Consider the following 27,547-nt stretch of genomic DNA (forward strand, 5'->3'; position numbering starts at 1 on the left):
GAACTGTTATTTTATTGAATTGAAAATAATATACGAATGGAGAAGCTCAAGTCCTCGTTATCGAAGAAACTGAAGGATATCGGTAACTCCTTCTCGGAGGATGTTAACGTGCGTAAAACGCTTTAGAAACAATTAATCGCACAAACAATACGCTCATTCTTTAAATCGCTATTCAGATGGATGATGTGTCCGATTTTGTGGCTTCTCCTTACGAAGGTCCATCAGCAAGCCTCACCACTGATGCGATTGCTGCAGCACCGGTTTGTTTGTTCTTTCTTAGTGTTTCCTTTCGTTTTCTGTTTTTTTTCTGTTTTTTTTTCGCGTCTGCGCCTCCTACTTCCGGGTAAGATGTAGTTGAGAGTGGGGCACTCAACCGTGGTTTTATTTCTGGAAATGAGTAACTAAGTCAATCGGCGCCCTCGTCAATAAACCTAAGCATTAGTCTTAGAGGATCTATAAAATGGGGGCTAGCGGTACTAAGAGAAAAAAGGAAGATAAAGCTTCTAGAAATAAGAGCGCGGTTGAGTTTTCCCTCCTCCAACTACATTTTCCTACTATTTCCTTCTATTCTTGATCTAATCCGGAATTTGAAGGGTGATTTCGGGGACTGAAGCTATATTGTGAGTAACTGTAACAGACATTAACGAGAACAGTACGTGGTAAATTGGTCTTTTGCAACCTATACAGCTGCTCTTAGATGAACTGTGGACATTTTTTTTTTATAAAAAGGAGAATTTTACTTATAATTTGTCTAGGAATGACTTTGTTCCATTACATTAGCCCAGATGCACGACTATTTATTCATATTCAACCGTAAATTTTATTTCGTTAAGGTTGTTTCGCGTGGTGCAGTTGCAACAACTCCGATAAGTGACGATGACATCATTGACAGTATCCACGCTTATTACTTTGTCGAAGACGATTTCGATGCAGTCGACTACGAATTGAAGGCAAGTTTACATAAAACTGTATCTCTTGAATTAAATAAACATTCATGTCTCTTTAAGTGCAGCTTTACAAACGGTACCTGGTAAGCCCCGATAAGAGTAGTGAATTTGGTAGCGTTCTTTGTAAATGAATTAAATATTCGATTAGTGGCAGCTCTCAAATTCAGGATATTTTTCAATTTTCTGCGGACATTAATCGCCAAACTCTTGTACTCAACGTCAATACATGATATATGACCAAATTTGAAAGAGATTAGGAAATTGTCCTAAAATTTGTTTGTGTCCACGGAATCGTCCATTGATTATATGAGTTTAGGTTTCTCGCTTGTATAAAACCGTCTGTAACTTTAAATGTGCAGTTCGTTTTTGTTTCAGTGGCAAACCTATGTAATAATTATTTCCAGAAACTTTCCGGGTTTGACTTGCGTTCGGAAGATGTACTTCGCGAACGTATGCGATTGAAATCGCAACTGCAAGTAGTTTCGAGGAAGATATCAACGTTGATAATGGAAAAAGTGAGTTTTTCTCTAGTGTTTTTCTCTGCAATACTTTTGTCCTTTTTGTTATTACAACAAAATATTAGTTTGCTTCTGTATACCAAGTCACCGTGTGATCACCGTAAGTGGTATTATTCCTCGAATTATGGACGGCCCTTTTTATTGTTAATCAACTCGTCTGCATTTACAAGATGCTGCTTAATGTTTTTTTTTTCGATTTTCATAATCCCAGTGATGCTACATTTTTTGTACATCGATTGAATAGCATAGCGACTACATTAATGGGTTTATTTTAACACATAGCACTAGACTTGGTGACATTCAGACATTTGCTGGGGCACTAACAAATGGTTGTGAGGAAATTATATCCAGATTCTGATGATTTTGATTCTGTTTAAGTAAATTGCAAAAAAAAAAACGTGCGACAGGATGCGACCTAGAAAATAGGTCATGGAGGAGCGGTAACATTGCCCAGTGTGTTGTAATTCTGGTTTTAAATACCTGTAAAATATCGTTACTATGGCACAGGATTCACTGCAAATTTACATAAGAAAAGAACCAGAGGGGCTTAAACTGTTTTTCTCGCCTTGTAAAACAGTATTTTCTATTGTCTTCTCTTCATAACGGTAATTTTCTTTCTAGTCGCCTTCATATGGAACACAACTTGAAGATCTGGATAATATAAGGGATAGCTTGAAGGAGCTGATACGCCTAATCCATACAATACGACGGTAAGTGTATAAGTTGCGATTATAGCCCATTTTGTTGATGATATCTCTTTGTAGGAGTATAACCGGTAGTGATTGATCAATGAAATAAAAGAGATGATAGGGTTAAAATAATCGGTCTCGAAGAAAATTCCTCCATACGGAATAATGCTTCTTGGATCCCTTTTAGAACTCGTGTGGTATATGATATCTATTTTCTGTAGTTATCTACGAGGTAACGAGCTTATTCGCCGTTTTCTCGAATCTCCTTTTATTGTAGTCCAAACTACAATATTTCCTTATTATTTACTAGCGTGTTTTCTCCACTGAGCTTAGTTACATGTTTTTATTTGATTTCGCTTCGTAACTGTAGTCTGTTAGAGATCATGAATTAGTTATTCAGGGCTCTCGCAGGTGCTCGTTCGAAAAGTCGAACAGCGTTATCGATTCTAGCTTGTGAGAAGAAGAAACAGATGCTGAAGACTCTTGTTTATGCCTTACGCATTATTAAAACGCTTTATGAGACAGAATTTCATCTTAAGGATACAGTAGAGGTTGTTATTTTGTTGTACATTTTCTTTTTATACAATTTGGTTGATGATCATACTTCAGGATGGCAATTTTCCACTTGCTATTCAAATATGTTTGGAGGCAAAGGAAGCTGCCAACACCTATCATCGCTTTTCTTGCGTGAGGTTGGAAGAATGTTCACACAAATTAAGGACATTTAAACTGAAGAGGTTTTCAGTGACCTTATGACAAAGTTGGTTGGTTCTACGAGTCTTATTGAAAATGCTCTCGACAATGCCTTAGCGGCTCACACAGTTGTTTTTGACCAAGATCGCTATTCATCCGTGTATTCCGCGTATATCATGCTTAACAAAGTCGAGGTAATGCATGCATGTTTGTTTTTTCCTCAAAAATTTATTTCATCACTACCATTTTCAGATTGCTTCGAAAAAACTTGTCGGACACTTCATGACCACGTTGAAGAAGTCATCACAGAAGATCGTTGAAGAAAAATGTAGAGGTTGCGACAAAGAACGCTTTACCGATCTTAGTTTTGAACAGTTATGTCAGGTTTGTTTTTAAATATATGGGTTTTTTTAAACAATCTGGAACCTTTGTACATTAACGTAACGATATTTTTTTGCAAGTTAGACCACTAATAACACCTTCGTAAAGTTTCACGCTAATCCGCTGTGCAGGTTCTCCTATCAAAGAAAGGTTTCTTTGCGATGTAACCAAGTTCGAATGCGTTACAGCGTGAACTATAACGCATTTGAACTTGGTTAGACCGCTGAGGAATCGAACTGAATTTCTCTACCTTAGTTGGACAATGGATACCCGGGATTCTGTTCAGGCGTAGGCAAGGATCTTGTTCCCGTAAAACGCTGTGGTTCCTGTGATTTCTTGCTCCTACATTTTCTGCTCATTTCCCTCTGCTAGCACGCTTTTGTATGTTAAAGATAGCATTAGGGAAAATTTTAGGTGTTGGGTCCTTTCCATAGCAGATAGGTTCCGGAACTTAGTGTTCAGAAGCACCGGAACGAAAACAGGAAATTCAGGAATGAGAGGCTCTGGTTGATTCAAAGCGACAACTCTTCGCCCCGTTAGATTTACTAGATTTAACCACGTACATTGTATCCGTGGTGAAGTAACTGCTTGTATCCACAAGTAATGAAATCTGCCGTACTGGCTTCATTTCATTATTTTCATGGGTGTGGGGAGTTACCCCTTTGGATAAATTGGTGCCCTGATTCCTGGTTTTCTGGGAGTTATCATTTGTAAACAACACCGCATTTCCAAACTAAGTCTCAAACCCTGTATATTATTACAGAAAATCCAACACTACATAGCGTAACCTCTTACCGACTGCGCCACACGTGCCTGCAATACTAGATATCCCTCCGAAATTACCTGCTTTGAAAATACGTTGTAATACACAAATTCTCCCTCCCCTCCTGGTAACTTGGATCTTTCGCTATCCTAAACCTCGCTTTCTTCGTTATCTAGGCGATTTTTTTTCATTGTTGGTGAATTTACTGAGTCTATAAACATAGGTAATCCATGATAATGTACGTCAGTGAATTGTTTCCGTCTTTATATACATGGGTGTGGGTATCCAAGTATATTTCGTCTTGAATGTAAGCACATCGGCAAAGCAATGAATAATCGCTAATAGATCCTATGTTACACATTCAGCGTATCGATGGAGAGCAAATAGTTCCTACACTTCGTGAAATCGGCTATGTTTTGTGCAAGATTCTGTACATTTACCACTCTATTTTACGATATCACATCGAAGATGACGATCAGAGACGAATGAGCAATGCTGGTGAAGATCGTAAGTTGCTTCCAACCTTTGTGCGGTTCAGACTGATGTTTTTGTCTTAGTTGTGCCGGGTGTCGTTGCACACCAGTTGACGACGTCAATGCGTACAGTTTTTGAAGCAGCATTATCAAGGATAAATTCACTATTGTGCTGTCAGGACTTTTCAACACTGAAGTTCGACCAGCTTCTTGACATTGTAGACATGACGAACAGGTGACTTCTGGAGTTTCATGTAGTTCAGTTAATCTTTTTCAAAATGTGAGAATGAGAAAAATCAAATTAGCTGAGCACCTCAGCAATCCATAGTCTATCCGTGAATCCTCAAAATGTTTTGCACTTCGTTCTTCTGGATAATTGATTTATCGTTACAACTATTGTTGGAACGTCAACTAGGGTCTTCTGATTTTTCATTCAAATCGTCTTCATCAATTGTCATTACAAGATTTCTGCACGGTTGCTGTAGTGGTTTTTTTTACAGGTTCCGTCTTTTCGGTCGTACATACTTCGTTCATTCTTCGAACGATCTTATTGTATCGTTGGAAAAACAAGCTGTTTCCTATTTCACTCGTTATCATTCGGAGAGAATGGAAGAGTTGCGAATGTTTCTTGAGAACGAATGTTTTACAATATGTCCTGTTTCACATCAATTCACCATATTTGATCTACAGGTTTCTTTTCTGCTTCTTTCTTGCTGCCGTTCTCTTTTCATTCGGGGGAGTTGTTCTCGTAGGACTTCTCGTTCTTGGAAGAGTCTCGCCAATCAGAAGCCGATCCTGTTGTACCCTTGTCGGAGGCAGTCGTCGAACAGGCTGGATACGTGCTCATTCCTACCAATTTTTCAAACCCATTTGCTGCTGCAGAACTGAAGGTACGGATTTCATGGAATACAACAAAATAAGACTTGAAGTTTTAACCTTTAACAACACAGAAAAACAGTGCGAAGTTGAAAACACAAGAAACGTAATCACTAGGCGAATTGATTAACATCAGACACTTTATCCTTACTTGAGTACCAGTCTTAACGCAGAGCCCTTATAGTGCAGTTGTTTTAAATAGTCTCTTGTTTATCAAAAAATATAAAGGTGATCGTTTAGTCACGAAAAAACTCGCAAAAGCAACCGCCGCCACCAGGCGAAACCGAAGAGGCGAGCATGGAAAACGGCTTCATGGATAAGAACGAAATGCAAGTGTTTTTCCATTAGAACATAGGGTATCTACGTTATCTATAATATATGTACAATTGTTGATCCTTTAGGCTAGATGCAAATCCGAATCTCTGCAACACGGCACTTACTCTCCTTCGATTTTTCGGTACGTCCACAAGCTTCTCATATGTACTTTTCTTCTTTTTGAAATTTCTCGGAAAGGAGGATATTTGCGTGTTTCTGTCATTGAATTTATATTTTCTGTCATCGTCTATCCTCATTGATTTTTAAATACAAAAATCTCCTAATTTTCTTGGCGACAAGTGAAGTTTTGTGATTATCAGCATGTCAGGTAATGTTCATGAAGTTGTCCATCATTTTCGATATTTTCTTACCACTACTTGCGCAAAGGGAGCATGTGTGGGATAGAAAAAGTGACGCGAGCGTTTTGTGGTCACCCGAGCAAACATAAATGCTGTCCCCTCTACCACACAACCAATACTAAAAATATCTGATGACCTAGCTATCAGTGACCGGTATAGTTTTTCAATGTGATTACAGGCCGATATATACGCATGACGTCATTATTGCCGTCAATCGCCAACTATTCTGTCCCTGCACTCACTCATCTCTTCGAGTATTTCTTCTACTCCGTTCGTTACTACTAACGTTTTGTTCGAGTTCAAACAACTAAAATTGTCTCCGCAAGTTCAGGTTTGCATCTTTTTTGCATCAGATGGCTCAGAGCATATGGAAACCCATTCGAGGATAGAAGCTATCCTAGGAGATATCAGCGCTCGTGTGCAAGGATACGAAGTAGAGAACTCAAATAGAATGTTTGATAAGGTTAACATTTCATGATTTCAACAGAATCTATCCTCAGTCTCCTGATAAGTCATTGTAATTATGCGGTCCAGCTAATTTGTGGTCTACCCTTCTAGGATATGCGATTGGTTGCTGTGAAACCTTCTTCAGGATTAGACCTTAATCATGTAGACAAGCTCTTCGGCATCGTTGAGAGGATTGTTGCAGTAGAATCCGTGTCAGTTTTTCTTCCTACCAGCTATCATAATGAGCTAAAATGCTTTTGAACACAAGCGTAGCTAAATTACAACAGGAACCTTTTCCTAATGTTATGCTGACAACATGATACTATGGTGTTATATTCTATTTTTTAAGGGAGTTCGTAGCACGTCAACTTGACCTTGTTCGGCCAGTTATGGAGTCTCTTATTCCTCCCGCAAATGAACGAATTATATCTCAACTGGACCAATTTTATGCCAAGGTGCTTTCATTCCTGTTTTATTTTTCCTACGCGTTTTCCCTCCAATGTTTTTTTCTCGGTTTATCATTTTTCCCAGTTCTAGCTTTTAGAAAGGTTATTTAAAAAGGAAGTATAATTAGTTCTTTACTTGGTTATATTCCAAAAACTCAATCTAAACGTCTACTAAACATCTGGCTTCTAGGTTCTTTCGGCGGTCCCAGATGCACGCTGTCTTGTGTTCGACTGCGTTGCAAGCCGTGCACTTAAGCTTCCTGTGCTTGTCACTGCAGTTTCGAATACAAAATGGGATGTGAATGAACTGCAAAGTCGTCATAGCTCCTACATCGATTTTCTAATAAAGGTGAGTTTCTTTATGGAAGAAGCGTTGTTGTTTGAATCTACAGTATTTTCTGTTCTGGAAATGTGGAAGACTGCGTAAACCGCTTATTGAAGGTACGTAATATTCCATTAGAGTGGCATAATATGAGAGAAAGCAGTCGTTGGAAGTGTCCAGAAGGAACTTAGCTCTGTCATCACAAAAAAAAAATCATAAAAAAAGAATTTGTAGCGGTGACCAACGTACAACTGCCAGAAAAACTGCAGATAAGGCAACTGCTATGATAAGAAGTAAAGTATTTGACGTTGATCATTCATCTTATGATGTGACAACGCCACCAACTTTGATTCAAAATTATTTGAGGTTTTTAAACGCGTATCAACTCTGTACCTTGACCAACGTAGCGCAAACAATGTATCAAGTCAGTGTTTTTATACTCTCAGACATTCCAATTCATCTATAGTAGGGTCTAAACGACATGAAGCACGGTGCAGTTGCATAAGCGGTTGCGCTCGAAGCGGCGCAGTGGAGCGTAGCGGTTAGGATCGAGTGAGGACCCTTACTAGCATAATCCATTGCTGCAGTTTGCGGTGGTCCTACCTCGATTCCAACCGGTATCTCAAAGAACGTGCCCGAATGAATTAACGCAATATTTTTGTGTCAAAAAACTCAAACGTACACATGCAAAAAGTATACGTATACTTCTGTTGGGTTGAATATTTTCTCTTTGTCGTTTCATGAAACTACAAAAACTGGAGTATGCCCCATTCGAGTTTTTTGAACGAAATTTTGAGGAAAGCATTCCAATGCAGACCCATTATTTCAGGATTTTGAAGCGTTTTCACTTCGCTTGGATCACGTTGCTGAATGCGTTCATCTCAGTGGTACTGCTCGTGCTCTTTTGTGGGACCGCACTATCTATTACACGTTCAAGGCACTTGTGCAAGGGTGTGTGTATCGCAAACGTTGCGTAATGTCCATTATACAAATATACAGACAAAAAAAATAATGCTTTAGCTTTATTTTATTTCTAATCTAGATACTGTGAAGGAGGAAAATGCTCAACAGAAGGAAGGGCACTAATGCAGCTCGATTTTCAGCATTTGCTGTTGAAGGTTCGTCATTTATATTAGTTTACATAATTTCGAAGTAGCAAGTTGAAGTACGAGCACCTCTTTTCAGTTAGAGCCACTGTGCAACCTTCATCCTGTACCCCATGCTAATTTCGTCGAAGGCTACATAAAAGCATTTTATTTGCCTGAGAACGGATTAGAAGAATGGATCAGCAAGCATTCGGTAAGTGTCACTTTCTTCTTTCAATACAAACATAATTGATGTCTGAATTTTGATCCCAAGGAGCGAACCAGCATTTAGCATCGGTGCAAATTGTGCTTAGTTTCATCCTTTCTCATATAATTCCATATCTAGGTATACTATCACAGGCTTTTGATGCTTTGGATTATTGGTCGTGATCGCAGAAATCTTCTTTTCAAAGTATTTTTGCGAGTAGGGTTCTACAATAAGACATTTGTCACAGAGCAATGGGTGGAAGTTCATAAACATAAATACTAAGTGGTGAGAATATTAACATAAATTCCTGTGTGCAAAACTCCTAAATTTCTCCTTCCTTGTAATCATTGGTCCGATAGGGAGGAGCCGGACCTTCTTTAGGCGAAGGGGGTCTGGCTCAAGGGGTCCAGTGATGAGGATCCATTCGCCAACCGTTCAAAACTAAAGGAGGTCAGAGCACCGGCTCCGACTATCCCATGTATGTTTGTAATGAGTGACAGACGTGTTGGCGAAGTCAAATACAGTGCTCCCTTCCTTCCCTGCTCCCAAAGGAAAAACAAAAAGGGTCCAAATTTTTGTTGGATTCCAGTCCGAAATATAGTTAGAAGTTATCACAACATAGCATCCATTCGCTGACATTTACCTAGGAAGGGGTAGCGGTGTTCAGTGTTCCACCGTAGCCGTACTATCTAACCATTATCATCCACTGTCCGCTGTTACATCGTGCTATTGCCGTTGTAGAGCGGTCCGATTGACAGTGAACTGGTTGTTTTCTAAGAGACCACTTTTCATTTTTCTACCAATCGTTCCACTGGATCACGCTGTTCACGTTCTTACTCTATTTCAGGAGTATACAGCAAAGCAAATAATTTCCCTGCTTGATGTTGCCACTCATGTTTCAAAGAAGGCGAAAACAAGAATAATGGGTGCTCTCAACGACTGAGCAATACATAGGAGCTATGTGTATTCAACATCGTCTTACTTCTCATTATTTATCGTCGACGTTTCTGTGGTCCTTTTTGAAAACTCGAGCCCTCGAGCTGATGACCACGCTACCATTGGCTTAAGAGGTGCCTTGAAATAAATAGCCTTGTACTGCAAGCAAATAGACTAGGAAAAGTCAGCCAATGGTTGCCCCGATCTCTATTGTACATACTCTATCATCAGTTACTCACTTTCCTTGTATTTTATTGTGACAGCATTTTCACTAAGTATTTTTTTTTCATTTCTGTGAACAATTGCTTAGGATTGTTGCATTTGTTATAAAATCTGATATGTTCACATCTAGTTTTTCTCCCACTAAGTTGTCGTAGACATATGCAGCATCTCATAGTCGGCCTTTTAAGCCTGACCCAGCTGCGTAACCGAGTGCAGTCGAAGCGGGCTGTGGAGCTTGGGGTTGCAGTCGAGGCGGGACCCTCGTAACAGCTTAAAGGCATCACTCCACGAATCTGGAGTGGTACGGGTTTCAGGTGGAGTATTCGTATAAGGGATAGTAGATTATGGAGAGGAGGGTGATTCCGTTCATCTCTTCCTAATCGCCGTAAAAAAAGGCACGGAAGATGCGGCGCGTGCGCAAGGGTGGCGCGCTCCAATACAACTCTTCGTAGACAACAGCGCCCCGGAACGCTCGAAACCTCATCTTCCAGGCTGCTTTTTACGGCGATTAGGAAGAAATGGACGGAATCACCCTCTTTCCCACAATCTACGACCCCACAATAACCAATAGGCATAACCCACCTGAAACCCGTACCTCCCCAGATTCGTGGGTTGATGTCTTCAAAGGCAAAGTATCACATAATTGACGGGAACCTCAGAGAACCCGTAGAGTTCGGGTTGGAGATCCTGATCGTCGTCAAAAACGGCATTTGAGAGGCGTTTTTTTTTTCCTATGAAGTACTTTAGAACAAGTCCCCTTGTACACGTTCTTGTCCCTTCTGCAGCCTATTCATTTGTTTCACTTGAATAGGCTGCTGAGGAGGCATTATTGATCTTCGATCGTTCGGTCGTGGATGCGGCACGTGTATAGGGGTGGTGCGTTCTAGCTCACCTCTTAGGAAAAAATGCCTCATTAACTCCCTCCTCGTTTTTTTTTACGACGATTAGGAAATGATGAGCAGAGCCACGCTAGGTTCTCCGTAATCTCTAACTGTATTCTCTGGGATTTCCATATTACGCCGGTTCCGTGCTGCCTTTAAGGAAATGCACCAAGTATCGAGTCCCGACTTTGACCCGACTACTGCAGCTGCTGACGACCCTACGTTCTTGTCATAGAAATGCACATCCCAAGAGCTTCGCAAAACCCGGGAATGAAGAATGCTAGTATAGTGTCCTCTTATCAGTCGTGTTCATTATCCATGATGTTGTCAATGATTACCGATTCTTCGTTCAGCTGATGAATTTCTAATATTCACGTTCTAATCTTATTATTGTTTAGATATTTCGATGTAATAATCTTGTTTTCAGGCTTTGTCAAGTAACAGCAGGGCTGTTCTTTGGGTTTTTTTTACATGATATTTATATCGCATGAACTATGCATAATCTGATTCGTACTTTTCTACTTTTCATATAAATACTGAATTCAACGAATAAATGACCACTATAAATGGATTTATCTACCGGTCTTTTTTTTTTTCTAAAATTTGATAGTTTTTGTTACTTTCCTCGGAGTTTTTTTTTCCGTAGAACAACATCGCACTGTCTGAACTTTTCCAGTTCCAAATTTTGTGAGCACAGCCGAGGATCGCGGTTACTATCAGGTACAAATGGGACGTAGACCTGCAAAGTGTCCCCAAAATGTCCTTCCTGACCTCTTATTCAATGCTGCTGAAACCGACTTCCACAATTGTTTGGCAAATTTTAAGTGGCAGTCAAAATTCGACGTTTTATCGGATTGTAAGTATATAGTCGATCGAAAAAGTGCTGTTCAGGATACCACTTTCTTTCCGTGGATTTGTCGTGATTGTCTTTCTTTTCAGAGTGTCGTGAAATAGAAATGATATCCTAGTTGCTCATCCACTGCACATGTTTGATGCATAATATTTAATGCTGTAAAAACAAAATCTTTGAGGATAAAGCATAAGAGAGATCATTTTAACTGACGGAACATAATCGAATACTACAATAAATAAGTCAATTTTTTCCCCAAGCTATGAAGAACGTAAATAACATAAAGATGCATCACAGACTGCAGGGAAACATGAGATAATAAATTTAAAAAGCGCAAGATTCAAATGTGGCTTTTAGTGGAGAAATACACTCCAGGGAAAAGATGGACCAGAAATTAGTGAAGAAGTAATATACGAGCAGACATATATCCAAAAAGAGATGCACAAATGTTTTGCTTTCTGTCCTCAGCCATCGTATGAATAGTCGGCCTTGTTGTGCATAATTAGTTGGTCATCCACGAAGTAAAAACTATCAGAGCGAGTTTCGTACGGGCATTCCACCATTTCTTTAACTGAAAATGAAGGCTAACTTCAGCTAAATTATATTCTATTTACTGCACTTTGACAGAAGATCTTGTCATATACCCGAATTTCGGAGATATTTCTTGTTTCTTTTATAGCTTTTATGACTCCACGAATAGAAAATTGCTAGAGCACCTGTATGATTCCCATGAAATAGTTACAAAATGATACCAAAACACTTGTTATGCGTTGAAAGTGAGAATTGTTGTACTGCTTTTGAAAAAATGGATTCTAAACGGATCTAAACCAACCTAATTCAGGACTGAGATGTGGAAATTCGTAAATATGTTCGCAAGTGTTCTTCGAATTTGGGATACAGAATCCAAACTCGAAATCAAAGCTTTTCAACAAGCGATCCTGCAAGAAAACTACGCCAGAATCGCGAAAAGAAATGCGTTGAGAACTGTTAGAACTAACCTTGAAGAAATGCCTTTCAACCATGCGAAATTTATTGATTGGCTTACTCCCGACTACGAACTCTACTGTTGCACCAACCTATAAAAGAGTAGAAGATTTAGCAAAGGTGCAAGAAGAAAAGTAAGGAAGACTGTGGCACACTCCCGGTCTTAGCTGCACGATAACTTTTAGTGTTCGAAATAGACATGTGGTTGAAGAAAATAATTCAAATGGTTGGGTCAGTAATACATCTCAGAGAGAGCTGCTCAGTACCTAATTAAATATCCCGGATACAAAGCTCAAATTTGAAACAGACCTCCAAGTTACACTGTGACATTGACACTGGATATTGTTCAGATTCCAGCGATGTGTGCTAAAGGCGTCTTGGGTCATCAACCAAAAGATTTGTTTGTTTTTGCGAGGTGTTGTTCTCAAGCCGAGTGATCCACATTTTCATCCCTTAGTACCAATTTTACGAACGTATCATGTTCGTACAATTTCAATGTTCAACCATCCTTATTCGCTGCGAAAGTACACTGATAGCTTTCTGTTGTGTACTTTTAGAAGTGTTTCCTCCTTTCAACGCATTTCTAGGAAGCTAAATATTAGCCTTGAAGGGAGTTTTATACTACTCTCTTCTCAGATTTGACTTTTTTAATCCAAGAAAGAGCTAAATCATCAACCCCAAACTTTGCATATGATACGATGAATTTCCGCTTCAAGAGCTAATGAGAATTTAATTCCCTTACCCTCTTCAAGTGAAGAAAATCCTCCGAAAAGCGGTAGCGCACGTATCGCGCTGCTTCGGCAGGTTGATCCTCACGCTCGGAAGCATCCTCTAAAATCGAATAAATAGATGTTGTGTCTCTAGATTTTCTAAATAATAAATGAATAGCATAATGAATGTCAGTGAGGAGGAAAAAAGCTCTTAAGATACACCCTGTACATTGCCTCAGCATTATAAAGGTTGAGCAAACAAAAAAATGATTTGAATATCTGCATAGAACTAAACTTGCGATATTTTCTCGCGAGTCTGCCTGAACAGTTTATAGGCATTAATAATGGTACATTTTATGAGGCTCACATGACCTTGGACACTGGAAAAATAGTTTCACAGCATTTCATTTGAACGAAAAATTATTTATTTCAAACCAAGTAGTTTTTACCCATACCCGATACAAAATAGCAACCGGTGAAACTGTTGAATGTACCTAGACTCCACAATTTCCACTACAACTCTGCGAAGACGTATTCTATTTATTCCAGGGCGCAAAAAAAGTGGAAAGAGGCCTGACTTTGAAAACACAAGAATAACTAACCTGGCGGTTTCTCGATTTCGAATAGTACTTGGTCAGTGTCCAAGTCTCTGATTTTGAATCTGGTGAATTCAATATCGTAAATATTTGCCGAAGGCTTACAGAGATAATCTGAAAGAACGGAAGCAAGATGTAGATTTAAATATTCTTCATTTAAAATGGAAAAAGCAAATGACTATCCAATGCCAACCTTGAGTAATCGCGTTGAGGCGAAGGACGTCTTCTGGTCGTACGACTTCAGCAGCTCGAAGTTCCGCTTCGCTAGTGAGTTCTGGGAACTCCGCTTGTACCTCAGATAACATACACGTCTCCTTAAATATGCGCTGTTAAATTTCGTGTATATCTCGTGTAAGGATTGTGTGATTTTACGAAGTGCACGAAACACAAATTAAAGCCACGGCACAGTTCTTTTTTTACGTGATTTCGGCATCAACATTATAAATATGTGAAAAACTATCTAATTTTTGTTGGAAATGTGTGAACTACTGCTCTCGAAAGGATGAATTTGGACTCTCGCTCATATTGGCAGCTCGAGTGCAGATAGCGAGGCTAACACAGCGGCTACTTATGCAAATTTATGACAAGAGAAGTTGTTTTGATCCGACCGTACATGATGCTGTCGCCAACAGAACGAATACTAAAGTTGATAGTACATCTTTTATTCATTTAGAAAGTACAGTACATATACAACTATTCCTATTAATAAGGATAAAATATGCGATTGCATATTTGAGTTGGAAATTGAGAATTTTCAATTTAAACTTCTAATGGAGTTCTTTTTTTTTGCTTAAAACAAAAGTAGATCATATGTGATACCCCTCACAAGGAATTCACGAAGTGGTTCAAACTCTAGTTTTTTATTTCTCACTGTTTATACTCATTATGCACTAAATTGAAAACTTCTACAGCTTGCGATTGTTCCTTGCCCATCTAGTGTTCTACCTATATTCTTCGGGATTCTCTATATCATACGATATCCTCAGGCTGTAGTTTACACAATGTTATGATATGATACACAATGATATGTGCTTGTGGACATGTATAAGCTCTGAGTCGTTGTTGTCATGACATTCGCGTATTTCTAAGATACTTCCAGACTATTGGGCTATTCTAGCAAGTTTATTCAAAGGTCCTCTTTAGTTCAAGCAATGCTCCTCTGTTTTCTTTCCTTCCATTCCATTTTTCTTTCTATGACGGCCAAAAATCATCCAAGTGAAAAGAAGTGAAATTTCAGGTAGACACCAAAAACAATAAACGACCCCACTATAAAACAGATCCTTACTATGTCATATTTGTACAATTCTGAACAACTACAAGACTGGAAGACGATAATTTGAGAAAGATGTACTGAATGTTCATTTCTTTCGAGTCCGAAGTTATCAGTCAGATTTAGAAGTGCACTTGCAATTCCAAATATAGCATTAATAACAAGAAAGTCTTAGCAGTAAGTAGCAGTGTTCTTGGAAAAATCTTTGGCAAGAGCAAATCTTTGCCTATCCCTACAGATGGTAAGGACAGTCTTTAAAACTAAAACTAAAACAGTAAAACTTTTGCTTCCCACACCTCAAATATTCACGTAATGCTTGTGCTGTATTCTTTTCTCAAATGAGAAATAATATGCAAGATACCGATATAAATGAAAAGAGATTCTTCAAAAAACACATATGAAAAGTTCCGATATGAATAAGAATGAGACAGGCATATGACTTACTTACATTCTAACATATTTGTATTTCTAAACTTTTATAAACTGACATGTATCGAAGTCGTAAGAACTATTAAAAAAATAACAATGGCTTCTACGACTACGACCATTCATGGCAAAACTATTGAAGGCGACAAGTGGGACATGCAACAACCTGGTTGAGGCTGCTGGCCTAACATTACATCGTCATAGCAACGCCTCAGTCCCATAAGTAATTTTTACCTTTACTAGAGTCCGTGTACCTAACAATAACAATGCAATGCATTAATTCGGAGATCACATTCAAAAAGCGAAGAACTTCAGCTCTCTACTTTATGTGGTACACAGTATGATTCGAGAGAATAGATGAACACACAGGTTAGAAATCCTAAATTCCCAGAAAGTAAACGATATTTTGAAGAAAGATCAACCAACATGAAGACCCACATGAAAAAAAAAACACAAAAACTTAGGTCCATCTTCGAACATGATACTTCCACAAATAAACGATGGAAAAAAAAACAAGAAGAAATGAATAGAAGGAATTCGCAAAAACCTGAAACTAAACATTACAGAGGATCATACCATTTGGTAGCAACATTATTGTGCTCTATTCAAAGAGATCTGCTCCAGTTTTAAACAATGTGAGTTCTCTGAGCTATCAGCATAAACTAAAATTAAGGTTCCTCACCATTTCAATCGATACATTATAGCACGCTTGGATATAACGGTAGATAAGATGCTGCGTGTGATATAGTCGTGTCAACTTAGTGATGACCCGAAGCTTGATGCAAACGAGGTGGGACCGTGGTTAACTCCACTCTCTCTCAGTAGTCCACGCAAGCGCAGCCGCCTACGCAACTGCACCAAGCGACAGGTCGGTCTAATCCGACTAGACCACAGTATAAGAATCAATTAACCCATTCTAATGCCGTCCCACCTGTGCTACTCCTGACAGGACAAGAACGAGATGATATATTTCTTGACTAGATACTTTTAAGAATAAAGTTGGGTAAATAACGTAACGTGAAATATCATACACATAGATAAAAAACAAAAATATCAGTATACATCGGCGTAGAAACCTCACTCATAAAATCACATGACTAATTAATGAGAATTTTATCACATGTCAACAAAAACAACAAAGGGAAAGCTTCACATATACATTAAGAACATCAGCGATTAAAAGGTAACCGGATACACAACATATATAACCCGCACAACATGAGAATGACAAGTATAAGATAAACGCTTATTATTTTTACAACTATGTAGAGCAAATTTACAGAACTGTACAATATTGTTTACGTATTCTGATATTTTCTGACCTTCAGGGTGGATGAAAACAAGTAGAAGAAAATGTACATGCAGCGTCGTAGATTCAGATCCATACTATTCCGATTCCTTTTTGAGAGAGTAACTTTAAAAGTCTACTGCACATGATAGGGATAGGAATGACAAAACGAATATACAGTTGGGGCAAAACGATTTGATAACTGGCGTAATCGCGTAAACGGTTCTCTCTAAGTCACATACTCGGAACCTTGCTCAAATCTGCAGTCCGATTAAAGCAGGTGATCCCACCACGAGCGTAATCCCCTACGGTACGGCACTAGGCGTCACGTCGATTTGGCCCGCTTGCAGTATATTTCAGAAAAAGTGAAAGTTCGGACGAAAGAAAAAGATGTTTCAACATGCCAAACGAATAATATAGCGTAAGGTAACCTCAAACTAAGTTTTTGATGTAATTTTGCGATGTGACTGAATGCATCATTTTTTCTCGTGTGCGTTCGATTATCACAGATGAAGTTTAAGCTCAGAGGTCAAATTCATGACCACCGTGCAGATGTCCGCTTTAAAATCATCTAAATCATAAAATCATCTCAAACTTAGGACAACGCTACAGAGCATAGAGGTCGCAGGTTTTCGACAGAACTGTGCTAACTTCACCATGGCTTGGTTTCCTTCGCTGTCCGTTACGACCATTGCAAGCGGCTGTAACGCAGGCCAATTCAGGGTTGGCCACACTTTTCGTCAATGAACATATCAAGTTTGCTACAGGACAGTTACAATGTGGGAACCATTAGAGACAAAGCCATGAAGGAAATTATATAGGCGTCGCTACCAGCTCCAAACACGTACAGCTCGAATCGGTATTCGTTAGCTACGTCTTTTAAGCACACACCAACGACTTTTCTTTTGCTGATCTCACTCACACTCAAATAATTAACCCCCAAGCTGTGGAGCAACAATTTGCGGCTGTTCAGCCCAGAAGTGGTACCGACACCTATAAAGAAATTTACAGAGAGGATTTTATGACAAGTGTTCCCGGTCGATTCATGCGTTTCAATACAATTGATTTGTTTTTTGTGATGTGTTCCGGAGAAGATCCGTCAGGACCCTCTATAAGGGCTCTTAGTACAGAACCGTGGAAGGTTATAGAACAGGTGTCTAATTGCGGAACATTCATAGGTATAGTGTGCGTCATTGATTCAACTTTTGTGCTATCAATCTTTTTGTCATCGTATCCCTCAGAGAATCGCGACGCTGTATCTTGCGTTGCAAGAAGCACAGATGCTCCTGTATTAATGTCAATCCGACGATGACATACGTCTTCGCAAGTGGAATATGATCGGCAATCCAAGGAGCAGTTGTCGTCGTCCAGAGCAAAATCTACGTGGATAAATTGTAATTCTTCCCTTTCTTTAGCTTTGACATTGTTGTAGGCGGGCAACATTATGGTATACATGCGATCAATGGAACGAGATTCCGATCCCGAAGTCGAGATTGGCAGCACAGCTGAACAAAACGGAGTCGAATCTACGCATTTATGCTGTGATGCAACTAAACCAGGAGATGGACTTCTAGCTGTATGTAAAGTAGATCTTGAGGGAGAATGATGATCCCTATAGTTCAGGCTAGTGCTCTGAGATCGTTCACAATCCCACTCTCGATCACGCCATATTCCAGGACGATCTGCTACTAACACGGCGGGCTCCTCTGAACTAGAAGCGATTGCACCGGCTGTTGATTGGATGTTATTCAGTGAAGAGCCTTGTTCCAAAGAATTGCGAGTGTCGCTAGAATAAAAAACAATAATTTTCGATTCATCAGCACTAACTTGAATTTTAAAACCTGGAAGTTTTCGACTCCTTTTCGCTGTACATGATTTAGCAGTTACTTAATCTGCATTCTGTAGAAAGCGTTTTTTTTTCCTAGTCGCAGAAAAAAGAATTTCACAAGTGGAGCTTTCATCCGAAAAATTTCCGGAAATTTCTCCCGGAAATTAGGAAATCAAAAATATAGAAAAGTTCAAACCAAGCAAACAGAATGAACATACTTTTCAAAGAGTTCATTTCGTCTGTAATTCGGATTCCACTCGCTATGAGTTTCGAAGATCTGAAAAAAAACGATTAATGAAGGTCATACAAGTGTTTCTCAAGTTCTATCTCACTTTGTCTAGAAATTTTTTAAGTATTGAAGATTCATCAACGGTTTGCCTAGCGTATTTCGCCCATAGATGACGACGTTCGGTGACACTTATGGAGGTAAGTAGTTTTGATTCCTAAACTGTTAAGAAAAAAGTAGTAAACGAAACAAAGCAAAGGGTTTAACCATACAAGAATAAGGATTTTAGTAAAGGATACTGGAAAATCTTACCACAATTGGTTCGACGTGATTTGGACACATCCATGTTTCCGATGGAGGTGTACATAGAGGAGGTTGAAGGCAGTCCATATGGTAAACGTAACGACAGAAATCGCAACGAATCCTGGGTGATTCCTCTCCCATCCTACAACGAAAAAAGTAAATACACTGTAGTTCATGAAAATCTAAAAGTAGAAACGGACCCATTGCAAACTGTACATGGCTGATCAAGGACAAGATAACGTGGTTGCGCAAGACCACGGTACGGTAGGAGACCATCTATGCGCAAGGCTACGGGAAGTTCAAACTGGAATAAACAATTAAAAAACATATTTTTCATTCAAACACAAGTAAATAAAATATATGGACAAAGGGATTCTTAAAAGTATGAAACTATAAGCATAGGTGCGATAGGGAGGAGCCGGACCATCCTCAGGTGAAGGAGGTCCAGCTCGTCGCATGTATGGTTGTAAGTGCAAATCCGGCGGAGACTGCAACAGCAAAAACGGATTACAAAGATCGAACCGCATAACTGTGAAACTGCCCGTAACGACTCGTCACACAGAACATCGTAAATTTAGTACTCGGCCTAGAATTAATATCGAAGCTGTTTGGCAGTTGCGTTTGGATTGCAAAATCTGCTCCGCTCTACTCTCCTGTTATTTTGCTTGAATGATACGAACAGTTTTTTCATGAATGAGGTGACTGGTATGGATTCTATGAATCGCTTCGCTCAAGACTGATTCCGTGGTGGTGTAGCGGTTAGAGGTTCCGTTTCTTGCACGATCGAACGCGGGTTCGAATCCGCCGCAGTGTAAACCAAGCCTTTCATCCCTCCGAGGTCGATAAATTGGTACCAGACTTGTCTGGGAGAATAAAAACACTGACTTGACATCGAATAGCCACCGCAAGTCATTGTATAGGCCAGTTACACGTTCGTAAACTTCAAATGATTCAGAATTGAAGTGAACGTGGTGGCGCGGGTCACAAGCGGATTGATTAACGCCAGAAACTTTAAACTTTAACTTTATTCCACAATGAAATCATGATAGTGAACCTCGAAAAAAGCTGGTAATATTTCTTACTATTACCACTGTTTTCTATACTTTGAACTATGCAGGCAGATTAATGTTTTATCCAATTGCCAATTCAAAGTGATGGGCATTGAGTGGAAATCAAAGAATATGCCTTCCCGAAAAAGGCAACAAAGCGGCCAAATCCCAACTATTATGTCGAAGATGTGCGGTTTGATCTTTATAGCTCAGTTGGAGGTACCTTCGAAGAATAGAACGAATGCTAGTAGTGATTTTTACAGCATATCTTATCAAAAGAGCATGTGTTCAATGCATTTTCTGAACTATAAAGAAGTTGTACTTAAACTTCAATCAGATTAGTTTAAAGGATAATTTCGATCTTTCTTACCTGACGAGCATTGCAATTTGATAAGGATGTGGAAAGAGCTACGTAGAACGTGACTATGTTCGTGGTGTGTCTGCTAGTGAAGATACGATTCAGCTCTAGCAGTCTGTGCTCTTCTTCATTCAGTATCTAAAAAATCCAAGTTTAAATGAGCGTTAGGCTCCAAAAGAGGGCAGCGAAGAGAAGGAAGCCTTAAGGGCCTCGTATAATCGGGTCAAAACGACATAAAGCGCGGTGCAGTTGCGTAAGCGGAAAGAAGCGCTAGAAATGATGCTTTGGAGATAGCTGTTAGAATCAAGGTTGGCCCTTCGTGAACTGCGACGACGAACGTTGCTAGCGAAGTTACCTCCTCGATCCTAACCTCTACGCTTCACCGCGTCGCTTCAAGCGCAGCTGCGTACGCAACAACACTGTGGTTCCTTTCCTTTTGATCCTACCATAGGGGATTGTGGCGGTCATGCGAGGACTAGATTGACACTAGAACGCAGGTCTTGAGTTTCAATTTAGTGAGACAGACAGAAAAAAAGCCGTTAAACGGCGAATCTAGCCACGATTCAACTCTGCATAAGGCTGTTCGCAGAGTCACGGCCGGATGTGCTGTGTCGCAGTTCCGGCTCTAGCTATTGGTGGTCGATAACCCTTTCTGGCGCGTTCGATAGTCACCAAAATCATAGAGCCGGAAGTGCGAAGCCGTACGTCCGGCTGTGACTCTGTCTGCAGCTAACTTTTGCATGATGCCTTCAAAACCTACCATAAAGTACGCTTCTACCGTCTATCTACGCTTCTATCACAAACTAATTCGCATTGTGTTCCATATTGTCGTTTCCCAAATTTTCTCGTTTGTTTGCAGACGCAAATTAAATGAAGGTGGTTACTATGTTACCATTTGATTTTAAATTAAGCGATCACTAAAGGTGAACGTTAACTTTCACAGAAAAAAAAAAGAATTCTCACTGTAGCATATCAACATGTGAAAATTCAATGACTTACAGAAACGCGGTTGCGTTTACGTGAAGGCGCATCGGTGCCGACGTGATGGCATCTATTGCAGAGCCACCGACCGCGAGGTATAGTTTTTCGGCGAATAATCGGCTCATGGCATAGAAGATGGAATGAAGCCGGGCATGCATCACAGCACAGAAGTTCTCCGCCTTCCTAAAGTAAACAATGGACTGCAAACGTCCTAACGTTCGGAATTATTTTTTCTTTTATCCCGGCTTCGATTTTTCACAATTGATGATTCCCAAGTGCTCAAAACACGCCGTTCTTTCTCTTACAGATATCCAAAAACGCCTTTAGAAAAAAGAACATGTAGAGTTTGAAACAAGTAATCACCACACAGATAATTACGGTGTTCCAGTGCCTAAGGGTGGCTTATGTGACAGGGAGATAATCCCAATTGCAAAACCATGTACCAGTATTCCACACAGCAGCACACATGCCTCTAATGATTGCATGTTCTCTGTTTTGGATTTAAAGGTGTTATAATAATATAATTATAATCGAAGTAATGTGTTACAGTAACCGCCATTTGGTTATATGTGCTCTCAGTAATTGACCGCAACGAAATTAAATAACATGTAATACGTATATAAAATGTTAAACAGATTAGTAGAATTTAATGAGCCCTTTTTCAAGACGTCAACGTTAATTGAAGTAATACTGTAGCCACTCACCCGACATACAACGCAATAGGTACGATTAACAGATTTCCAGTCTGATATAGCAATCGGCTCAGATGGACGCACATAACGGTTTGCAACCTTTATCTTGCCTGGAGGTGACGTCACTTTGATTATTTCCTGCAAAGAAAAAGATAACCAGCGCAACCAAAAAGAAAGAAAATGTTTCAAATGTGAAGGAAAAACACAGGGATTAAAGAATAAAACATTTGGTGTTCAATCGTTCACCAATCCGCTTGGGATGCGCCAGCACGTTCGACTTCAAATCAGAATCGTTTGAGGTTTTATGAAAGAGTATGTGGCCTATGGAATGACTTGCAGAGGCCAGCAGATGTATCACGGCAGCATTTTTATCCTCTCAGACAAATCTGGTTACGATTAATCGACCCAGGAAGGATGAAAGGTTTGGATATTTGAGAGGGGGGGATTCGAAAAACTGACAATGCAATCTCAGGGGAGGTTCTTAGCGCTGTTCTGCGTGTCCGGCCGCAAAATAAACAAAGGATCTGTTATGGGGAAGGCTGTTTTGTAAAATGAGCGATGGAATGAAATTGTGGATATTTATATTTCAATAATCAACTGCTAATAATAATTTAGGATAGTTGTGATGTTAAGGGGGGGGGGGGGAGGGGGAACACCGTAGCGCACATTGCAATCGTGTTTCGCACGTATATTGCGTCGGTCCGAGCGGGAAAGCAGCTAGCGAGTCAAACTAGCCGCAGCCGCCGCATTACTCATTGCAACACAAAAACTGGCAGCTCCAGATAACTTCGGCGACAAACAGCTGTCTTCTCCGCTGTTGACCAGCAGCAGGTAGAACGTCCATTCTAAGCACTCAAACAGCTGACTGATTCTGAACACAGAAGGCCATCATAGTGGGCAGTATACAGATCAACATCGGAAAACATTCCGCAACTTCAGGATTGATGTCCGCATTTTCTCCTTTACAGTATGATCCCCAAAGCACCAACTCACAAGCTACTGAAAATTAAGCTTATTGATAGCAGGAAGTTAACATAAACCTTCGCCAAACGCTCATTAAATAAAAAAGTCACTGGCGTATCAATCCACTCGAGATGCACCAACGCGTTTTTTTTTCCTACTGGAATTCGTAATCGTTGAGGATTTCGGAATGCGTGTTGGCCTATACAATGAATTGCGGGGCCAGCCGATGACCAAGTCAGTGTTTTTATAAAATATAAAACGCTCATTGTTATACATAAATGGACGAACAGCCCATCCCAACCTTGCTGCTTTGTGTTCTGCGTGTCTAACACTTTAGATCTCATATTGATTTTGATGAGCTGTACACGTATTAAGTAATTTTATTGTCTGACGTTTCGGCAGAATCGCCTTCACTTTAGATTTCTCTCATTGTCATCCACAAGTTAACGTGGAAATGCAAATCTGTGCGTGAAAGCTATGGAGCTGAAAATAAATAAAAATACTAGCTGTTGTTGAAGGCAGTCATATTGCAAAGCAACTGCTACACGCAAACGCAACGCAACGCTCTTTGCTTGATACTTACTGCATCTTCCTTTTGCTCTGCTCTGTCCCACTAATAAAACCTGATAATTTCCTAGTTTGACGAGAAACTTCTACACTCATCGAAAAGTCAGGACAAAAAAAAAACGAAAAGGTATAGTAATAAAATTTGAGTGGTTGGAATTGTATTTAGAACAACATCTTTATCTTAACAATTCGTCGTTGTCGCATTTGTTGGAGTTTGGGAACTCAATGCTTGAGCTTTCAACCATCTTATCTTTCCCACAGGATAAAATCCATTCAGCAGGTATAGTAAAAGAAAAGAGGAACTGATGATGAGTTAAGGTCACTGGGCAATTAATTAACAGTGACTTGGGAAATATTTACCAAGAAAATAAAAGATAAAAAGTATAAAGTAAAAGAAAAGGGAAATAAAATAAAATATAAATAAACAATAAACAAATAATAGATACAAATAAAATAAAAGAAACAAGACTCAAGTAAGCAGTGAATATTAAGGGTTGCCGGCATACCATAATAGCTTGTTACCGTACCGTAACATGTGAAGTATAATTTCTAATCATAGAGAAAATATTTTTGAAGTAGATATAAAAAAACAGACGAGAAAAAGCTCTCGGTAGAAGTCACTTCCTTCCGAAAGAATCGATTGAGCCAGACATACATTCCTTAGTACCTAGGTGAGTACCTAGCTGAATTCGCGCAACCACGGTGCCTATTCGATCGGTGCGGGAAAGAAGGATAAAAAAGTCTGAGGGAAACATATCAAATCGCGTGCGCTGGTATAAAGAAGTCGCGGTTACCCGAGCAAAGATACGATCGATATAGTCCAGTCAAAAACTCGGCATCTCCGTTCTATTCGTCTCGGAATGATTTCGAGCAAACGTCTCCTCTACAAAGAAATCTAGCTGAGGCAAAATTACCCTCGAAGCCCCCTACCGCAGTGTCATTGCAGCCATCCAATCCATCATTATTCTCACGAAAACCGCAAGATGATTAGCTCCGTTAAACTCAAGGGAGTCCCCCATGCAATCGTGAACGGCAGTTTCGTTCCAGAACAATGCAAATCTTGTAGAACGAACGATTTCGGTGCATTCAACGTTCAACGCATTCATTTCAACGCAACGACATTATGCGCAACGAGCAAATAACTACATTACACATTCGAGAAAATTCTAACCTATCAAGCAATATTCAAATTTGATGCTCATTTGGTCCTTAATAAATCTTTTCTGTTAAATTTTTGTCTTCATCTGATGTAACTTATAACACTATACATTAGGCGAACCTCAAGTAGTCCATACTCCTCGTCGTAACGATACATCTGACGCCGTCTTCCTCTTCTTCTACGCGGCATCTTTGCCTATGAAAAAAAAAAAAAACTAATCAAGTTGAACGGCAAGTCCTGCGAACAGAAATTACTTTTCTCGGAACTTCACTACATGGAACAAACGGATACCATCACTCACTAGAGAAATACCGCCATAAACTCGTCAAAACAGTCGTGTTATGAACGCGATGTGAATAAACAGCAATGTCCTAACAAAAACTATTTCTATGCGCACCACAAAACAGAGCATAACATATATGCGGGGTAATTACAAGGTCTAAAGGAACCAATAACACAAAATAATCTTTGAAAACATATGGAAGACGTTAGCAAAACAACCGTCGCGGAATGCGAGACATGCTGACTATCACCATCTGAACGTTATTGGATGGTCTTCCGCACTCCTCGATTCTGAATAAAAGGACAAGGAAACAAACAAAGAAATAGTAGTATGAATTCAAGGAGTTTTAGTAACGGTCAGCGCTGTCATTCTGGAGGATGCTATTCTGAATCACATCTTGCAATATACCCTGTATGAATCTCATGCCAGAATTGTTGAAGAAAAGAAATTATGAGAGTTTTAGACAATAATGTCACATATAGGAATCATGACCACAGAGGTAACTGGTTAACGATGCGCAAGAAGTCTAACCACATTGGTTTTGTGTAATATATCGCTCTTTACACTTTCTATTGATGAAACCAGTGGAACGGAAAAGTGCATCAAAACGTTATCAAATGCGTCTTCCATTTATGGGATGAAATTTGAAATGTGTGTTGCATTAAAATGCTAGGCTAACAACGAGCGATTTGCCTACCGCATTAGTACTCGCTAAGTTATTGTTTGGTTATAGAGAGATTCAGCTGATTGAAGGATAATCTCATAAATGAGGTTTAATTCTATTAATTAGCTTTAGTTCTGTCATGCTTTAGAGTGAAAAACAATCAAACGATGTTAGATAAAGTTTATGTCTTTCTTTAAAGGATTTGTAAGATAAAATTCCACACAAGTTAATTCCACACACGTAAGTTAGCTCTTCAAAACGATTTGAGCTTCTAGCACCATTTCTTCTTTCTTTTTCGCGGTTATCGATTAGCAGTTTCTATACCCGGATCAAAACCACATGAAGCTTGGTGCAGCTGCGTAAGCGGCTGCGCTTGAAGCGTTGCGGTGAAACGAATCGTTTAAGATCGAGGCGGGACCCTTGCCTGCACCACTCATCGCTGTAGTTCGCGATGTTCCCACCTTGATCGCAACCGCTAGCTCCACCATGCCGCTGCGAGCGCGGACGCCTACGCTACTGCAACGAGCTTCGGTTCGTTTCGTCCCGACTTTCATACTATGCATTAATAAGGTGGATATAGTTTCCAAATGAGTCATGCTACTATACGCAAATAGAAACAACGCGAACTTCTCCAAACCTTGTGAAAAAAGGACGGCATGAATAGGTTCTGGATTAAATTCTACAGAAAAAAAAAGACGAGTAACATAACTCATCTGTAGAAAAGCAGGAAAGTAAGAAAAACAATATTGAACTCTAAAGAAGTAAACAAACAAAATGTTATCTTTTGAAAAAAAAAAACTGAACTAAGCAATCTGCAGAACGAAACCTACAGATAATGCGTTAGTTGAAAATTAGCTGCTTATAATATTACCGTGTTAGTCAAGAAAAAATTATAAGAATCCAAAGAACAATCTGAAAATGTCTATGTACACATAACAGAAGTGAGGTGAAGTGAAGAGAATTCGCACTTGAATCAACTGTTTTTTTGTCTGAACGAGGCGTCACATAGCGCAGAACTCCATCACGACCACACACACACACACAAGCGACTCTGATGTGTCGGACGTCAAATCGAAAAGAATTAGAAGCGGTTGTGTTCGTAAGAAACCACTAAACTACGTGAGATGCAGAAATTACGTCTATGGTATGTAATTCGTACTGTCAATACAAACTCGAATGAGACACGCTAAAATTAGTTTTCCAAGGTGTTTTTTTTCTTTCAAAGTTTCCCGTTCTCTCTTCGCGTTATGTCAGATTTCTCGTTCATTCTAAAAGAATATGGGATACCATCAAATCTGCACGCTCATCGCAGCAATTTCTTTTTAGATTATTCTCATGTCCACTGGAAATTGTCCGTGAAAATCAATAAATGTAAGAAAAAAAAATCATCATAATGAACAATGTTCATTTCAATTTGCTACTCTTACATATGTTTGAGTAATATGAATTATTCAGAAATAAATATTGTACTCTACTACTCTTACAATGAGCCAAGCTATCCTATTTAGAAAAAAACAAAAACCAACACATTGCCAACATCTGTTGAATCGCGCACGGGATTACCCACGGAACGAAGACCACACAGAATGTGCAATTAGAGGAGAAATAACGAAAAAGACGAATTTGTACACATTACGGATGAAAATTTCAGGCTCGACAGCAGTCCGAATGAAAAAAAAACATACATAGCATCTCCACACTAAGGACACCAGCCCCCTTCACGATGAACAAAACTAAGAGTTTCTACGCTCGAATGTGACGCGCCGCAATGCAGCCGCCGAGGCAAAAC

The 27,547-nt window shown here is 39.5% G+C and overlaps 3 protein-coding genes across 4 annotated transcripts; 1 reads left to right on the top strand and 2 right to left on the bottom strand.

Annotated features, from left to right (window-relative positions):
• Nucleotides 1–36: 36 nt before the first annotated feature.
• Nucleotides 37–9,465, top strand: RB195_008431 (uncharacterized protein; the record flags this gene model as incomplete). The annotated part of the gene is made up of 24 exons (XM_064194920.1): nucleotides 37–108; nucleotides 177–260; nucleotides 834–950; nucleotides 1,352–1,462; nucleotides 2,087–2,175; nucleotides 2,555–2,705; nucleotides 2,764–2,846; nucleotides 2,900–3,041; nucleotides 3,100–3,231; nucleotides 4,357–4,498; nucleotides 4,549–4,699; nucleotides 4,965–5,154; nucleotides 5,217–5,354; nucleotides 5,581–5,669; nucleotides 5,742–5,797; nucleotides 6,193–6,284; nucleotides 6,346–6,477; nucleotides 6,573–6,673; nucleotides 6,811–6,916; nucleotides 7,098–7,256; nucleotides 8,059–8,180; nucleotides 8,272–8,347; nucleotides 8,415–8,528; nucleotides 9,370–9,465. The coding sequence occupies 24 exons, from the start codon at nucleotides 37–39 to the stop codon at nucleotides 9,463–9,465; spliced, it is 2,745 nt and encodes a 914-aa protein (XP_064046065.1).
• A 2,410-nt stretch (nucleotides 9,466–11,875) lies between these two features.
• RB195_008432 (uncharacterized protein) lies at nucleotides 11,876–14,006 on the bottom strand (the record flags this gene model as incomplete). Its single annotated transcript, XM_013447739.2, has 6 exons — nucleotides 11,876–11,982; nucleotides 12,244–12,349; nucleotides 12,410–12,487; nucleotides 13,138–13,226; nucleotides 13,708–13,815; nucleotides 13,895–14,006. The coding sequence occupies 6 exons, from the start codon at nucleotides 14,004–14,006 to the stop codon at nucleotides 11,876–11,878; spliced, it is 600 nt and encodes a 199-aa protein (XP_013303193.2).
• A 3,684-nt stretch (nucleotides 14,007–17,690) lies between these two features.
• Nucleotides 17,691–25,000, bottom strand: RB195_008433 (uncharacterized protein; the record flags this gene model as incomplete). Of its 2 annotated transcripts, XM_064194922.1 has the most annotated exons (10): nucleotides 17,691–18,190; nucleotides 18,254–18,471; nucleotides 18,732–18,790; nucleotides 18,846–18,956; nucleotides 19,052–19,184; nucleotides 19,243–19,346; nucleotides 20,462–20,587; nucleotides 21,449–21,613; nucleotides 22,135–22,260; nucleotides 24,932–25,000. In XM_064194922.1, the coding sequence occupies 10 exons, from the start codon at nucleotides 24,998–25,000 to the stop codon at nucleotides 17,691–17,693; spliced, it is 1,611 nt and encodes a 536-aa protein (XP_064046066.1). The 2 variants fall into 2 exon arrangements, with proteins under 2 accessions (XP_064046066.1, XP_064046067.1); XM_064194921.1 differs by having other exon boundaries at nucleotides 17,691–18,471.
• Between the last annotated feature and the right edge of the window lie 2,547 nt (nucleotides 25,001–27,547).

The sequence above is a fragment of the Necator americanus genome, chromosome III (assembly GCF_031761385.1).
Source record: "Necator americanus strain Aroian chromosome III, whole genome shotgun sequence".
NCBI lineage: Eukaryota > Metazoa > Nematoda > Chromadorea > Rhabditida > Ancylostomatidae > Necator > Necator americanus.